General features: G+C 40.7%; 1 protein-coding gene across 1 annotated transcript; it reads left to right on the top strand.

Annotated features, from left to right (window-relative positions):
- The first annotated feature begins 7,125 nt into the window (after positions 1 to 7,125).
- TM4SF4 (transmembrane 4 L six family member 4) lies at positions 7,126 to 12,361 on the top strand. The gene is made up of 5 exons (XM_009284262.1): positions 7,126 to 7,534; positions 7,796 to 7,885; positions 10,051 to 10,184; positions 11,863 to 12,052; positions 12,344 to 12,361. Exons 1-5 carry the CDS (start codon positions 7,361 to 7,363, stop codon positions 12,359 to 12,361), a joined length of 606 nt encoding a protein of 201 aa, XP_009282537.1. The 5' UTR covers positions 7,126 to 7,360.
- Positions 12,362 to 17,202: the final 4,841 nt, after the last annotated feature.

Here is a 17,202-nt window from a genome sequence, read left to right as displayed (position 1 = left end):
TTTTCCAGCTCAGGCTGGATGCCATTTCCCCTTAAGCCATCCCTGCTGACAAGCGAGTGTAACTTAAACCCTCACGTAAAGGTTGGCTTTGGTTTAAAAAGGCCATGCATAAATAAGAATATAGTTGAACAGAGGAGTCTGGCTAGCCTTCTGTGGTACTGACAATGTTGGTGAGTGGAGTAAGAGGGAAAAAGCAGGATTGTTGTGAAGCTCAGCTTGAAAGCCTGGCAAGAGCCTGGTAGAAGCATCTGCCTTCGAGCCACTTGCAGTAAATCAGGCTGGCAGGGTGCTGGATGCAATATGATTTAAACCTTTTCCCCTTACTGCAAGCCAGGATTCACAACTGCAAAAAAAGCCATATTCTAGTCTGATAGGGAAAGGGAAAAAAAAAAGAAGTAAAATTTATGTTCCAGCTACAGCAAATATGCCTGTTACTATGCCTGTTACTATGTGTTACTATGCCTGTTACTATGCCTGTTACTGAGTCACTAGGCTATAACTGGGAGCCAAATTACAGATGCTCTCTACCCACTGGGAATGTCATGAAAGTCTATTTAACGTATCAGGTGAAGTATGGAGAGTTTTCAAGTTCTGAATCTTTGCCACAGAAGCAATAGCAGACTGTAGAAAGCCATGAAAACTGCTTACATTGGCCTAACTGACATCCTACTGAACACCACATGTAGACTGTGCTCTCAGTCAGGACTTCTTCGTTTGTTTCTGTCTGCTTTTCTGTTGCATAATAGTTGTCCTTCTTGGAATGAAATGTTAAATTTATGAGCATGAGCCTTTCAAAATGCTATCCTCAGTGGTCATGTGCATGTTGCTTTTACGCACACAGGACCAGATAGGTGCTCCTCTCTCCTTTAGGGGCCCGACTAATAATCAGTGGCAATGCCTCCAACAGTGTCTGTTCCATGAGGAGCAGGACAGGTACATCCAGCTCCCAGGTTAGATATGACACAGGCCGAAACAGCACACAGCCAGCAGCAGGAAGCTCCAAGAGCCTGACAGAGCCAATTGCTCTGGCTGAGCAGAGTGGGATGTAAAGGGCCATGCTTTCCAAATGTGTACCAAACAGCTTATGTTGTTCACAGCCTCCACTACTCCTAGCAAAATGGCTAAGAGAGAATCACAATGACACAACAAGAAAAACAAATACAGAACAACTCCCAGAAACTGTTCAATGAATCCTCAGTTACGGGCTCCTCCTAAAACTGCCTGTGCCAACAGCACCGAATGCACTGTGCTTGATAGGGAACAGTCCACTGGGAACAACCACTGTCACTGTCCAGGCTGTTCTGCTAGATCTGCTCTTCACACCAAGAACCTGTGGACTTCATTCATGTTGCATTATACGCAAATTTGAGAAGCCACTCAAAATTTGTCTTACCAAATACCTGAATAAAACTCTTTTTACAAAGTAAACTAGTGTGATTTTCTTAGGAATCATGAGTCCGCTCAGCACTACAGACATCAGCACTACAGGCATGTTTGTTCCTAGGAGTGGTCCTCACAAAGGAACCATCCTCTGGTCTTCTTAATACACAAAAGAATGCATATGATTATTTTGGCAGTGGTGCCAATCATTTCTTGCCATCCTTTATTGAATGGGCTTAAGTATATGTGATGTGAAACATTCTCCTTTTAAACAAAAAACTGTGTGCGTTATCCTAAAATGTGGCATATGCCATAATTTCAAAATATGATGTATGGAAGATACATTCAGGTTTTGATTCACCTTCATCATACGACTTAATGTTTCAGTGAAGAGGGCTATTAAAAACTAGAGCATTTCTAATTCAGTCTTTCCTGCAAACAGTCTTGCACCATGTAGCACAGTTTCCAGAAATCACAAAATAAATATAAAATCAAACTTTTAACCCCAAATATGGAGAAACACATACTCTGTGGCACAGTCCAATAGAAAAAGTCTGTAGGTTTCTGATCTCTGGCAAGTCATCTACACAGACTAGTCTGCCAGAGAAAAGGTCAACTAAAGAGTAAAAAGAGTCTCTAGCATCATCCCAGGGACTTCTGATACTCTTAGGGGAAGGGGAGTTGTTTAAATAAGTTCTTAGTTTCCTAGCACCGTGGGAATTCCTGGTGCCAGAGGTATGGAGCTGATGTGAATCACACCACGTACTCAGTCATTCACTCTTTTTTGAAGATGGGACCCATGGTGTCTTATGTGAGCAACATTCATACAGCAACAGTGAAGGATAACATTCTGTCCACGGCACCTCCAGCACTAAGCAAACTGCAAGCCAGGTCCCCTTCCACAGTACTACTTGGTCTGCTAACCTCATTTTACAGTGTTCGGGTGGATCGTTCAAAACTGTAGTTTAGAGTTTGCTTTTATTGTCATTAACATTTTACACTAGTGAGAGAGAAAGTGTATGACAGGTGTAGAGGGTGATACTGCCATCTCCTCCTTCAATATTGATCATAACTCTTAGCAGTGGTTTTTTCATCTGGGATTTAAAGGCATGACATTTTATTTGTGTGTCACTTAGACGATTGAGCTTCCTTCCAGAACTGGAAAAAAGTAAAAAGAAAAATGGCAGAGGCTGTGACAGCATAAGGAATGGGATAAAAGCTGGGTTTCATTAGGATTTTTTTTGGATAATTTCTTGACTAGTACAATATAAGATGGACTCCATGGTAACTTTGCTATTAGTTGTTTGCATGTAAGTCATATCACTGTAGCTCTGTCTCTGCTGTATCTGTACTACACAGGATACAGTTCCCTGTATACTGCTGCATAAAGCTCCCAAGTTCATGTTAAACAGGCTAATTTATTCCACCTTTGCTTCTACAGGCCTAACATCAATAGACTGGTGTTTCTCATTCTGCTGCAATCCAAGAACTTTTTCAGATTTGCGGATGTGTATCTTTATCAGTCTATAATGTCTCATCTTTGTATCAGCTGGTTTATCTACTATTTCAATTACAGAACCATCTCATGACGTGTAAGAATTTGGACTATGAATATGTAATTGACACAGAATAACTTATCAACTAGTTAATAACCAAGAAACCCCAAAAACCCAACATCTACTATTTCAATTACAGAACCATCTCATGACGTGTAAGAATTTGGACTATGAATATGTAATTGTAACAGAATAACTTATCAACTAGTTAATAACCAAGAAACTCCAACAAAACCCAACAGTCTTTATTCTCTAATACGTGTGTATCCAACAGAAAGTTGCCTCCTGCAAGACCTTTGATTCAGGTTCTTCTTAAAGGAAGAATGCGAAATGAGACGTACTGCCACTGAACTGAGCTTAATGGCAAATTTTATACACCTGCGAACACCACTGTTAGACACGAAAACTTTCACAGAATTCACTTGGAAAACTCCATGTGCTGTAGCTGAATGAATGACACAGGCATGTCATATGTGTATAGCTAAATGAATGATAGAATGTTCACCTCTCATTGTCGTATGTGATTCATAAAAGGTCTTTCATGCCAAAATGCAATGTCACTGTACAAAGTCAGTGTACAGCAGGCAGACCATAAAACAAGAGGACATGCTGCCTACATGAAAGAAAAATTCCCTAAGAGCAGTTTTGGACAGCTTGGTTTGTTTGGTTTTTTGCTTTGCGTTTTTATAAATGGGCCATCTTAACTGTGTATAATAAGCTGAATAGGACTGAAATATGGATCTGATGTGAAATGCATCCCTATGTGAACCTGTTCTATTTCTACTGAAATCAGTGCTGTGGTTCTAGATAAGCTTGGGTGGAAAAGAGATGGATTTGACCCCATTACTGGTTTTTTTCCCCCTGTTTTAAAAGGACAAAGAGCTGATTTCAGCATTTTGCAATTCTAGTGATTCTAGGACTTACTGTAGTCCCCACCTGGTGCTTCACTTATTTTTACAAATATTGTCCCACCTCCCAGGCTTTTTCAATGTCTTAGATTTTTGCTGGTGTTTTGTAATTTAAGAATTAAAAATCACAAACCAGGTAAAAGGGGGGTAACCTCCAAATGCTCATGTCTAGTTCAGATACCTCTTTTTTTCCTATTCCCCCCTGCCCAGTTTCTGCATCTTCTGAGCAATACTGATACTTTCACCTCTTCGTAATGATTTTCAGTTATGAAACAGAGAGCAGAATCAGCAATAGTGACACTGAGTGACATTGTTGCAGTATTACTAACCTTCGAGAAGAGGCTCACAAGTCATGCAGAGTATAAACTTTCTAAGTAACAGCTTACTAGCGTCACTACGATTTTCTTAGATATTGAGGCCAAAGAAGACTACCAGCGTATTTAATGACTACCCTGTAGCTTTTCAGCTGGTTTTCCAGAATATGGAAGCAGAGTCTTCTACGGAGTATAAAACAGGAAGAGAAGCTAAATATAGCTATCGTACTGTTGTGAAGCATGGCTTCCTGGTAATAGGAGCCAAATAACCCCGATCCATTACCTGTATTTTCACTCAGTCTTGATAGCTTGATACTTCAGACCAAGCATGCCTACTTCCATCCATCTTAAATCATTCACAAGTTACATCAAAATACTGTTCCTTAAGTATTCATACCCAGACAAGGTTAGGTAAAGGTAAATGGTGAGACAGATTTATTTACTTGGCTCTAAGCATTTTGGTGAATAAATCTCATCTACCCAACATCTCCAACCAGAGGTGATCTGGGGACATCAACAATATTGCTGGGCAGCCCCACTGGCTTTTCATCCCCTATCTTTTCTATGAGCATCTGGGGCTCATTTGAAAAATTCAGTATCATCACACAAAAATAAGTTAGTTCCTTTGCTTTTACATAATTTGACCTCAGTCCAGATTTACTTTTTTGTTTGTTTCTCACAACATAATCTTTTCTTGCAGCCTTGTTCTGAGACACATACTCCAGAGAGACTCCTTAACAGAGCAGTTGGCATACATTGCACAGGCACCTGAATCACAGTGTTATTTTTCCTTAGTGGTCCTTCTGTAAATGAAGCACCATTTTTACTCCCCGAGCCATTAAAAGCTGTTTTAGTGACTGATATTGGGAGTTCCATAAATTCTCAAGAAAAAAAAACTTTCGGTGAGTATTTCCTACTTCCCTTGATCTATGCAAATACTTATTTTAATTAAAGCAATAATAGACATATCAGCAAGATGTGATCAGCAATTAACCCATCAAAGAACCTGACAGCCTTTAGCATTTGCCCAGTTGGTTCCTAGTATTTAGAGAAGAACACTTCGGAAAAAGTAAGATTTCTTTGTAGAAATTGCTCTACTCAAGGCCAAGTGAGTGCATAGTAAATAAGTGAGCTGATTTTTTACCTGCAAAGATTAAATCATACTGTGATAATTTTCTTAGGCTGAGAGCAGGCTCCCTGAAGTAAACATGAAGCGCAAAAATCTAGTCTTAAGTCTGACATGAAAATGTGTTTCATCGTTTCATCTTTTAATCAAAAAACCAAGACCGTGATCCTTTCTGCCTGAAGTTAGACAGAATTCAGCTATTGAAAACAACAGGAGTGTACCCAGTGCCACACCTAAATCAGTAGTAGCTAATTTTCTTTAAGTTTGATGCATATTTTACAGCAGAACCCCGAACAAACTACCTGCCAGAGACAGTACCTGTCTGTGTTCAATCCTATCGGTACCTTCAGGAAAAAAGGCATTTGAGAGCCCTCTCACAAGTTGACAACCCTTCCAATTGCACCTCACAACTACAAGAATTGCATATATACTTAAATTGGATTTCTAGTATTACTACTGTCACCTTAAAAAGATATTTGCTTAAAAACATTAGGTCTGGCCCTCCAGTCTGATAAAACTGCTTTATATCCTTCTGTTTCTGCAAAGAAGCCTAAAGCTGACAGGCCCAGGCTCTGGTTCCAAATACATTTCTTCAGCATCAGTGATGGCTCAAGATGTCCCTGTCCCTGCTCTGCCGGCTTCCTTGTATCTGCAGAATTGTCGGTGTGGCTTGTGATAAACCATATCAGGGAATTAGTTTAGATGAATAGTGACTTGGGTCTCTTTCAGCTGTGTCATTTCTATAAGGATGGTGGCTGCAAAAACCATCTTATTCAGCATTGCCACTTAACCTGAAGCCATAGCTCTGGACAGTTCAAGACAGCTTTGGACAGTTCAATATCATGTACTTCATGGGATTTTGTGGTCGTACAAGGTAAAATTTTAGATGTTTCTGGGCTGCCTGTCTTTGAAGATTCAGCAGACATCCACTATATGGATCAAAAAAAAGCCTCAAACATCTTTAAAAGAAGGCTTATTTCAAATTTGAATGAAAATTTCCTGAGCTTTACCCTCTGAGCAAAGTGGAAACTGTCGTACATCTCAAAATACATGGAATTCTCATGTCCACACAGGGACGGCGATGGAATTGCATCTATCACTATTTGCTAGGAATGAAGATTGGTGCGAAAATCATCCTAACAGAAATTCTACAGGACAATATACCAAGTCTAAATATGAAAGAGAAGGTATCCAGTATCTGTTAAAGAGCTGCAGAGCCTGCTTTAAAAGAGGTGCTTGCTTGAATAAAATGTTGCATGCTAAGCCAGTGAGGCTTTGCTTGAGCTCAGGAGTCTGCCTGCCACGTGCAGCATAATTTTAAGTGGAAATTTTGCCTGAGAGCAAATGAAATGCTGGGCTTTGAGGGAACACATTATCCTTAGAGAACACAAAATGACACAACATAAGGAGCAAGTCCACTGAAACTTTTTTTGATCATTCACCTTTATGCAGAGATAACAGCTGCAAAACACTGCCTCCATAATAATTCACTACCTATTGCAAATCTATAAATTGTCTGAGTGCTTCAATATAACAAATGACAAGCTCAACTTTCCCAAAGAAAAGAAAATTCACCAGAACTCCATTGCACACAGCTGTTATTAACATCAGCTGATTCGTTATGTGTTTTCATGTCAGTCCTTACAAAGAAGTATTTTGTAGTGTGAAGAAGGACCGTGTGTTGTAAAAACGATGCTCCAGAACTAAGAAGGATATCTACCTATCACCTGAGCCCAGATAATGAAGTGTCTCATCCACATTAGTAAAATATTAACAGAGGTTACTGGTAGTCATAGTAAAATGAGAGGCTGCACTGAACGTAATTGCATTTACGGACGTTCAGAAAATTGACATCACAGCTGCAAGAATGTATAAATAACCAGCACACTGCATTTCTGATCAACTGCAGCAACATCTCTGAAGGGAGCATTCTACAGGCTCAGCTCCGCTAAAGGCACAGCAGAAGCTGGATTTTGTAAAGTACACTGAGAAGCTCCTTTTTATGAAGCCGTTCTGAGAACGTCTGAGAGATTTTTCCTCTGCCTTTAATTGTGTTTGCCATTTCTTTAAAAAAGCATGTGCACGGGAGGTTGTGCTAAGTGCCTGGGAACCACTCTTATCCCCCTGGCTGTGCTATGCACCCTCGCCAACATTTTGTTGTTTTTCCCTGGAGGAAAAGTGGTTGAAAACAATGTACACATTACAGATGAGGTCTGGTACTTCGGAGGGATCTTGGGATCTGGTGTATTGGTGAGTATATAAATTCAGACATTTCCACCTTCCCCCCCCCCTCCCCCCCATGACTTTGTATTGCTGAATTTCCTCAGTACCTCAAATGCAGGTTCCAACACTGCAAATTCTTCTTTGATACACAAATAAGTTACAAATCATCCAACAGTTTTGCAATAAGTAATTTAGTCGTAAGAAAAAAAAAGACATAGAACTATTATATTTAAAAGCAAATGTAACATGAATTCATCCCAAGTCAAACTGTATTTCTGTTATTGGTAGATGACCTTTCCTGCCTTGGTATTTTTGGGCCTTAAGAATAATGATTGCTGTGGATGCTGTGGTAATGAGAGCTGTGGAAAGAGGTTTGCGGTAAGTGAGAGGAAACAAGGCAAAAAAGTAAAAGCTAAATTGTTACTGATATGATACATGTATCTTCTGCTCACAGTGATTGAGGGACTTGACAGATGCTGTCCAAAGTGTAGGACACAAAGCCCTGCCATTTGTCTGAGTGCTGGAAAGTAGAAATAGCTGGCTGTAAAAATTGTATTATGCCTTTGATGTTGTGCCACAGGTACCACAACTGTACTGCCTTGTTGTATTTTTCTATCACAAGATACTTATAGTTGCTATCACAATTAAAACTAATTTCTGAAAGATCTGCACTTTGTTTTGCAGAGCATAACAGTTCTCTCTTTAGCCATTTTTTGTTGGCAGTTTTAAAAATTATTCTGACAGTTGGGCACTACATTCCCAGCTCATTGCAGACCCACGCAACGGGCTGTATCTCACTAGGTTCACAGGAAATTTCAGGTTGGAAGAGACCTCAGGGGGTCACCTAATCCAACCTCCTGCTTAAAGCCGGGTAGACCAGGCTCCATGTTGAATTTACAGCTTCCTTTCGCGCTAGAAGTGAAAAGTTTCAAATGGATACCTTCAGACACTAGTAAACATTTCAAGCATTTTAGTTTAAAAATGAGATTAGAGAAAAAATAAATATATTTCTACTAGGGAGGTCTGTCCTTTTGAAATAAATTGTTTGGCTCAAGTAGATCACTACACTTTTTTATAAAGGAACAGGTTTTCAATTGAAAACAAAAGGGAAAAACAGATAGGAAAAGAATCAGGAAGGTGAGGCTGACGAGGGGCCTTCCCTAAATCCCCTGTCTTTGATGCTGTCTTCATGCAATCCCAACAAAGCAGGTGGAACTTCGAGGGGGGAAATGGAGCCACATATTTCTTTTCACCACACCATATTATCAATTTTCTGTTAGCAGTGAACATATCTTAGTTCAGCTTTGGAGACCACATGTAACTCAGCGACTACCAAACTACTAACGTTTTGCTGCCACTCGCACCTCTGCAATGCAGCTGAACTGGGCGCACGGTTATACACAGGGGGGTGGCCAGCCGTGAGCGCTCGCTGCCTGTGCTCCTGCTGGCGTGTGTAAGCTATACCGTGTACGCATGGTGCTGCCCATAAAGCAACCTTTGTTCTGCAGCGCAGTACCTTGTTGGTAACTCGTGAGAGTGCCGCTGACTGAGAGACTGGGAATACTAATATAGTCACAAGTACTAAGTACTAAAAGAGGCATGGTGGCCTTACCACAGCATGACTGAGAACTGAATTTGTTCTTGTATGTTAGCAGAAACACCATTATTATGATGTCTACTACATAAACATAATGTTTAAGTTAGCCCCATCAGATATATCAACATAAAAATGCATGTCAACACTCAAGGCAAGAGTCTCGTGATGAGGTCTGAATAAAAGCTCACAGACCTGAAAGTACGTTTCTTTTTTTCCTCCACCTGTATCACTTTGATCCAATAAAAGACACTACCTCTACCTACAAACTATTATGGCTACAAGTGCTTCAGAATTCAAGCAGGGCATTAGTTTTTGCATTATTTACTTACATATTAGTATATATGAAAATGCTGTAATGGAAAGCCAGAAAAAATAGAGACATCCTTTCCAATCCATTCCAATTGCACTATTAGAGCTAACGATGACAAGTACCTGCGAGGAGATAAAGTATACTAATATGAAACATGAAGGGGAGACTCAGAAAGGAAAAATATAATTACTTGGTCCAAATAGGACCAAGATACCAAAGCTAACTTGTAAAGGGTACTGTAGATTTTTTTTTTTAATGCCCTGAGTGGTCCAAGACTTCAGTCTTGCTTATGATCTCTTGAGAAAGACATCCACTTCAGTGAAACACAGGACCTCGAACAACAACCAGGTCTACTGGAGAAATACTGTCTAAAGGGGAGGAGTGCTATCTACTGTGTCAGCACTGACCCCTTTCGTCTTCAGGCAAATGGTGCTAATTCTTTTAAAGCTTCTAAATACCAGTGCAGCTATGCGTTATACATTTATTATGTAATTGCAAACTAATATATTTTAGCTGCTCAGGAGTTGAGTATTTTGACCATAAAGAGCTGAATTTAGGGACTGTACATTCACATTAATAGGGTACATTTCATTGTATGAATAAGAACAAAAATAACATTATTTTTCTCTTCATCAGATGTTTTCTTCTATAATATTTGCTGCAGTTGGAGTTCTGGGAGCTGGATACTGCTTTGTTTTGTCAGCAGTAGCCCTAAACAGAGGCCCTAAATGTTACACTGGAACACAGTGGACCTATCCTTTCCAGGATGGGTAAGACAAGACAATCAGAAAAAAATGTTACACGTTTTAAGTTTGTGATGTGATTTAACTTCCAAATCCATTGTATAAAAATGGGAATTATACTGTTTGTCCAAAACACAGAAACTCTTAGAAGAGCCAGCAACGCACAGCAATACTAAATAAGGTTCAAGAGCATGGATGTAAAGACTAGCAAGTACAATCAAAACTACCGAGTTTCAAAGGAGCTAATAAAGAGAAATGCACAGCCTTCTAGGTTATTCTTGGGATGATAAGCAGTATAAGGGGATAAATTCCACCTAGATGAATAGCAGTGACATCTTATATTGAAATTTGATGGTATTCAAATAATTAGTATCTATATGTCATTTTATCTTGGTTATGGAATTTGGAAGTTGTCTGTTCCTCACACTCTGCAACTCAAACATGTTTGCTGTCGTATGTATTTATCACTTTCACAGAGGTGGTGTGAAGAACGTGAAACCCTAGCAATCCAATTGCTCAGGGCTGAAGTCAGCAAAGGTCCAGCTGAAAACAGGGTACAATGTGTTACCAAGGAGAGCAGGACAGATCAACAAGGGGTGCAGTAAACCCCTCATCACCTGAGAGTCTTTAATGCAGTCTTCCTCAGTCAAGAGTGATCTAGCAGCATTTCTTGCATAATACAGCACAAAATTATAGCTCAGGTTAAAAAGAAAAAAAGAGGTATAATGCTGTATGTTACGCATTATTTGTTCCTGGGCCAGTGAGGGCTGGAAACCAGCTGCTTTGGTCTAATTCTGGGAGTATTTGGAAAAATATGCTCTGTTTCAAACACAATTTTGGTTGCAGTCAAGGAATCACTTGACAAGACCACAAGAAACAAAACAGCATTAAGAATATGCAGAGGAAATACAGAAAGTGGTTAAGCAGTGCACAATTAAATCAAAATGTGGAGGTAAAAATTATGGAAAATACTTTTACCTAATACTGCTGTTCTTTAGATGAGGCATCTAGAACAGCAAAGGTTGTTTGTTTCTGCTCAGTGGGCAAGAGGCGACTGGTCTTGTAGCATTTGATGTTTTGTTAGGAAAACTGAGTTTATTCATCTTTTACCATATTGTTTTGATAATTCACTTGTTTTTATTACAATGTAATACAGTAAATTAAGACAAATATTTGGATGTAGACACCCCCCACCCCCCAGGGTTTCTGCCAAGGAGGAGTTACAGAAGGTGCCACACTCCCAAGGAGACCCCCCGAGTCCCGTATCTGTAGGGGTGCGCTTTGTGGGTGTATTACACACCGCCAGATGTCAGCACTGCTTCATCCAGCAGAGAACCACGACATCAGTGGCAAAAACGCCTTCGACAGAAGACGTTGGCACGGACGAACATCCGTTTGGCACATGCTTGGCTAAGATTTCGTCCCAAAATACCAGAAACTGTTCAACTGTATCTAACACATACTCGTCTCTGATTGTTCCCTTCTGGTGCCTTGTCTTTTCAAATCAATTGCTTCAATTGATCTAGAAACTCAAACGAAATCATGTCCTAGATAAGTAGCACCAGTACGATAATGGGAATTCTTTCTCACAGTACTGAAACTAGCAGAACATCGCAACAGTGACAACTTGTCAGCCGTGACAGACCCCCTCTCTGCGAGCTAACGTCATCTTCTTCCTAACTGTTTTGTGTGTGTGCCCCCCCAGGAATTACCTCGCTAACCACACATTGTGGAACATGTGTCTGTCACCTGAAAACATCGTCCCGTGGAACCTGACCCTCTTCTCCTTGCTGCTTGTCATGAGTGGGATCCAGGCAGTGCTCTGTGGCATTCAGGTGGTGAACGGCCTGTTTGGAACAATCTGTGGGGACTGCAAATGTTGCGGATGTTGTGGGGTGAGCAACTGATGGTTTTCTTTCATTATTTTGTGTACTGATGATAGTTATATATACACCTGACTAGCTGACAGTCTGAAAAACTAAACTGGCCTTCATTCAGCGCCACGATCATGTTTTCTAAAGTACAGCTGAAACCCTGCAGTGTTGCCAGGTGCTGAAAATATGATCTCGGTCCATATTTATGGTGTTTATCTGACAGCTTCCCATAGCCACTGGGAAATAATAAAAACCTTTGAAAATCACAGGAATAGTAGCCACTAAATTACCTCCATGTTTTTATTCTTCCAGGGAGATGGAACTGTCTAAAGAATATGAATATTGCAGACAACCCTCCTTATCTTGGGAGGCTCCCTTTTGCAACCATTCCACAAAGCAGCCCTCAGATGCATCGTCTCTGGCTAAGAAGATGAGAATGAAGGGCACTTCCCCCCACTAACGTTATGAAGCCCTGACTCCCTTTCTAGCCTTCCTGAAACCCCTCATCATGGAATAAAATAAGTGAAATTCAACTCTCACATTCATATTTATTTTTGTAAAACAGCTTTCATTTAAGAAGAGGGTATTCTCAGGCAAAATATTTTCTCTCCTGAGTCAGCTTTCCAACTGGGGATCACCAAATGCTGCTGGTACAATGCAGTTGTACTGCAGTTGTGTCTATTTTCTTTTGAAGTTTATCAGATGGAAATATCACCAGTCTAACTTTTTTTGAGTACCTCTTTATGTTATGTGGAAAAGTGAGGACTTCTCTCTTCCAGACCTGCTATGATTAAAATGCTCTCTATAAAGAGAGTCTCTGTTACAAAAGATTCATGAATCTCATGGTGAGGTCTCTTTTCTTGACTGTGTCTGACAGAGGGGTGTATTCAGCAGCACTGCTGTGGAGGTAAGCGTAGGGTCAAAGTAACAGGCAAAAGAACAAAGTGCTGTGGATCCCTAGTCTGAGGCATTATGAGTCATCTTGGACACCACGATACCCTGCTTCACACCAGGAATTCAGTGAGAAAAGCCAATGCACAGCCATTTCTCAGCACGATGGGGATCTGGCTTCTTCACTAATCCATAATCAATTTTCTTCCAGTCACTCTCACCAGAGGGAATGTACCAGCACAGGAATGGCTGTAGAAGATGAAACTGAAAACAGAAAGTATAAGAATATGGGAGGCTTGCAGAGAGACTTTCCCAGCCTACAATTCTTTGTACTCCAGGGACCTCCCGAGACAAAGGTTCCATCTCTGCATTTAACTCTTCTTGAGGGATTCTTTCTCCATGAAGCTGTCCAGTTGTTTCTTGGATCACACAACTTCATGTTGTGGGAAGAACCTCCTTTGTTCTGACCCTGCCACCCGCTCTTTTCGTTCGATGCCTCCTAGTTCTTGCCTGCAAGAAAGAGTACACAGCCAGTCCTATCCCCTCTTCCCCATAATACCTAATTTCATAGGTTCTCTCATATCTCCTCTCAGTTGTCTCTTTTTTTAGCCTGAAGAGCATTAGTATATTTAGCCATTCCTCATACAGGAGTTGTTTCACCTTCATTTGAAGTTTTTTCAACCTTCCCCACTATACTCTGAGATGGGAGGGACAGAGCAGCAGTGTTCCAGGTACAGACACACTGCCCTAGCCATTTATTCTACCAGCAAAGTTCATTAGCTACAAAGACAAGGATGAACCACAACCTGATCAGTCACTGCTGTGAATCCCACAAGTCTTGTCTTGTTAGAGAGCAAGCCGATTTCTCATACAGAACATCATCTTCAAACACTGGCTCTAAACAAATGATAAATGAAGCCTCATTTCTAGAAAATAAAATAAATTTTCACATCTCTGATACAATATAAAATTGGTACCCATGGAAAGGAGAGGGACATACCCTGTTTAAATCCAGCTATGTGATGAGAAAATGCAATTAAAACTTCAACATACATATCTATTTACATGCTGAAATATGTCCTATACCTGTAATCCTTCTCTTGAATCTCTCTTCTACAGAAACTGCGCAGCCTGTATGATTTAACGATGTAGAAATATTCACAGTAAGTAACCAAATGTGTTTCTACTTGTGAAGTAAAAGGGCTTTTAACCCACTGTTCATGGCACTAACTAACCAACTGTGATCTCTTGTCTAACAAAGGTGATGCAGTGACTTAGAGTCACAGATAAACAGGTCTGGGAGGCATCTCTGGAGCCTACCTTTGTATGCAAAAGCAGCGCAAACAACACTTAAATAATTTATAAGACATCTGTGTAACCTGTTCTTAAAAATCACTAAGTTCAGAGATCCAACATCTTCAGCATTTTGTAACACTGCTAACTGTTCTGAAAGTTAGAAAGACTTTCTTAATATGTAATCATGCACCCCCCTGGTACAACGCTGTTCTCTTCCCGGTGGGCTTACGGAAAAGTCTTCCTCTTCACAGCAAACTCCTCCAAATATTTGGAGGCTCCTAGCATGTTTCAATCCTCACCTCTGACAAAACAAAAAATTTTCACTCTTTCATCATAACTGATGTTCTTTCACAACTCAGTCTTCATCTTGTCCTCCTGCAAGCTCCTCCTACAACTTTCCAGAAGCTGAACACTGGACTTGTGACTTCAACACAGGTTACAATTTCTATTCAGTTGAGTTGAGTAGCTCGTAAATCCTCTTCTTAAAGCTTCTGATCTATAAATGAGTGCAAATGCCATTTATTAATCTTTTTGCAGAAGTTCAGTTTAGCTGTGTTTGGCACAGTGCTATGAAAAGAGATACGAAAGGCAAAAGAGATACGAAAGGCAAAAATACTTTCTAGAAAGAACTAGTCTTTTAAAACTTAAAAAGAAAAAACTATTTCCCAAAGAAATCAAGGAGGAAATAAGAGGGATTGGAGAAGTTTGAGGGATTCAGATCAACTGATATGCTTCTTAAGAAATTCCTAAAACAAATTTTCACAAACCAGCTTGCCAGACTGGATGTCTCAAGGCTCATGCAAGATGATAAAAGAAATTATAAAAAAACCTCTTTAGAAACAGCTGTCTCTCCCACCTGTTCTACTGCATTGCTAGGGAATTTGAGAGTACCCTTTATATCACCACCCACTGATGCAACCATCTTACATCTATCCTTTCATCTGTGCTTAGCAGCTGTCCTGCACCTCATCTTGCATTTGTCTTGTTTTATTTATATGAAGCCTTCGGGAACATGGAATGTTTCTCATCAGCATTCAACAAAGGGATGGGTAGCTGCATAGTGTACAATTTTGATATATTAATAAACGGAATACATAAATCTTTGTGGGAGACTTGGGATAAGAAATAACAGACAGGAAGCTATGATACCTAAAACCAAAACCAACGGGTGCTTCATGAGTCGATGCTTCTAAGATGCCCAACTACATGGTGGTTTTCTAACATGAGCTAATATATAGTAGATACTGAGACAAGGTGCATGCATTTCATCTTGTGATCTGCGCTGCATTTGCACCTTTGCCTTGGGGTGTATTGAACAAGCATAAACGAACTGGAATCAGCAGCTCAGCGGATCTAGCATTTTAAAGTGCCAGCAACAGTGTTCCTAAATCTATTCAGTTACAGTTAACATCTGAGGCTCTCCCCTAGCATCTAATTTTATGGGAATCACACTTATCTCCAGTGTCAGTTCTGCAGTAACTGGAGATTGCTCTGTTTTTACTGAGTGAAGCATCCAGTAAAAACAAGGAGAGGGACTGATCATAGATTGTTGTAACAGGGAAACATATAATGGGCCAGTGGTACTCCTGGGAGAGAAGTCACAGGTAAAGAGAGTACAATGCTAGACAGGGACAGAAAGATGGTGGCAAGAGAGGAACCACGAACAGGGAGAACTGAAAGTGTTAAACCAGACCTCAGTAGTCCTGACCAACTGGAACACCACACTCAAGTTTTAGTGTGTACAAATGTCAACTGTCATACAGATGTAGAAATCCTAGTAGCCTAAAGGAAAAACGTTAGTATCTTTTGTAAAATCTCAGAGATGCACATATTATCTGAAGCTTCATTATTCACCCATAAAAACCGGCTGCTGAGTGACTGGTTGACTAGGGTGCTGAGAGCATAGCAATTTTGACATTGCGTGGCATTGTTTCAGCTGAGAGTTTACATAAAAAGAAACACATAGGTTATTTAACAACTCGGATTACAACATGTGGAGTGTGTGCATGTGATTTTGAGCTCACACATTTCAACTTCAGCCTGACAAAACTGGTGCCCCTGCACGGCTAAATTATATACAGTTGGAGCTCTCTTTATCGATTGTCTCCAATAAATAGACTGCAACAAGATCATACATTAACCACAGTACAGTGTCACCTGTCAGGGAATGATGCATTATTTAACTGGCAACCCTTTGCAAAAGGTTCGTTTCTAAAATTAGGAAGTAACATACACAAAGTTAGAAGACATTTGCTCAGCCAAGAGCAAAGGATGTTTTCTAACATCATTCTAGTCTTGAATGTTCATCACCTGCCCCCAGTTCAACTTTAGCTCCCCCTTCATGGCTTCAACGTTACTCACGGTGTAACCAGCAGCAAGGCCAACAATGGCAAACTCTGGAACAACCCCTCCTGCCCGAGGATGGGGAGACTGACTTGTTCTGACATTGGTATGGGTGGGGTCTTTACCCCAGAGGGCGGACACTGGTATCACAGTGATGGACATGAACAAAAACCCAGATAAAACACCTCTGAAGTTTTTTTTCTTGCCAAATTACTTTTTCACTGGGAGAGGACACGCAGTTTAACTGAAATTACAAAAGCTCCGCCAACACAATGGGACTTTCCTACAGACATCTTCGTTATTCTCCACTTGTCACTGCTAATTTGCTGCACGACCCTTTACTGAAATACAAATTGCTCCCACTTGTGGATCCAAACAATCCAAACCGAAAAAAATCATTAGTAGGCACTGAAAAATACACAGTCAGTCTACTAATTGATTGTGCTAGTTACAGTAGTTTATGGCATGATTTGGAGACGGATACGTGCACAAAAAAGCGCCAGTAAACCGCCTCCGCAGCCTTGGCGCTCCAAGGTTTGCCTGGTGCCGGATTTCACGGTTGGCTGAAGGCGCAGGACCGGCGGCCCCGCCCGGCGCCCCGGCCCGCAGCGCTCCCTCCCGCGGCCGGCGGCGCCTCCCGC

The sequence above is a fragment of the Aptenodytes forsteri genome, unplaced genomic scaffold (assembly GCF_000699145.1).
Source record: "Aptenodytes forsteri isolate BGI_AS27 unplaced genomic scaffold, ASM69914v1 Scaffold278, whole genome shotgun sequence".
In the NCBI taxonomy this organism is placed as follows: Eukaryota; Metazoa; Chordata; class Aves; order Sphenisciformes; family Spheniscidae; genus Aptenodytes; species Aptenodytes forsteri.
This window is presented reverse-complemented; position numbering and strand designations above follow the sequence as displayed.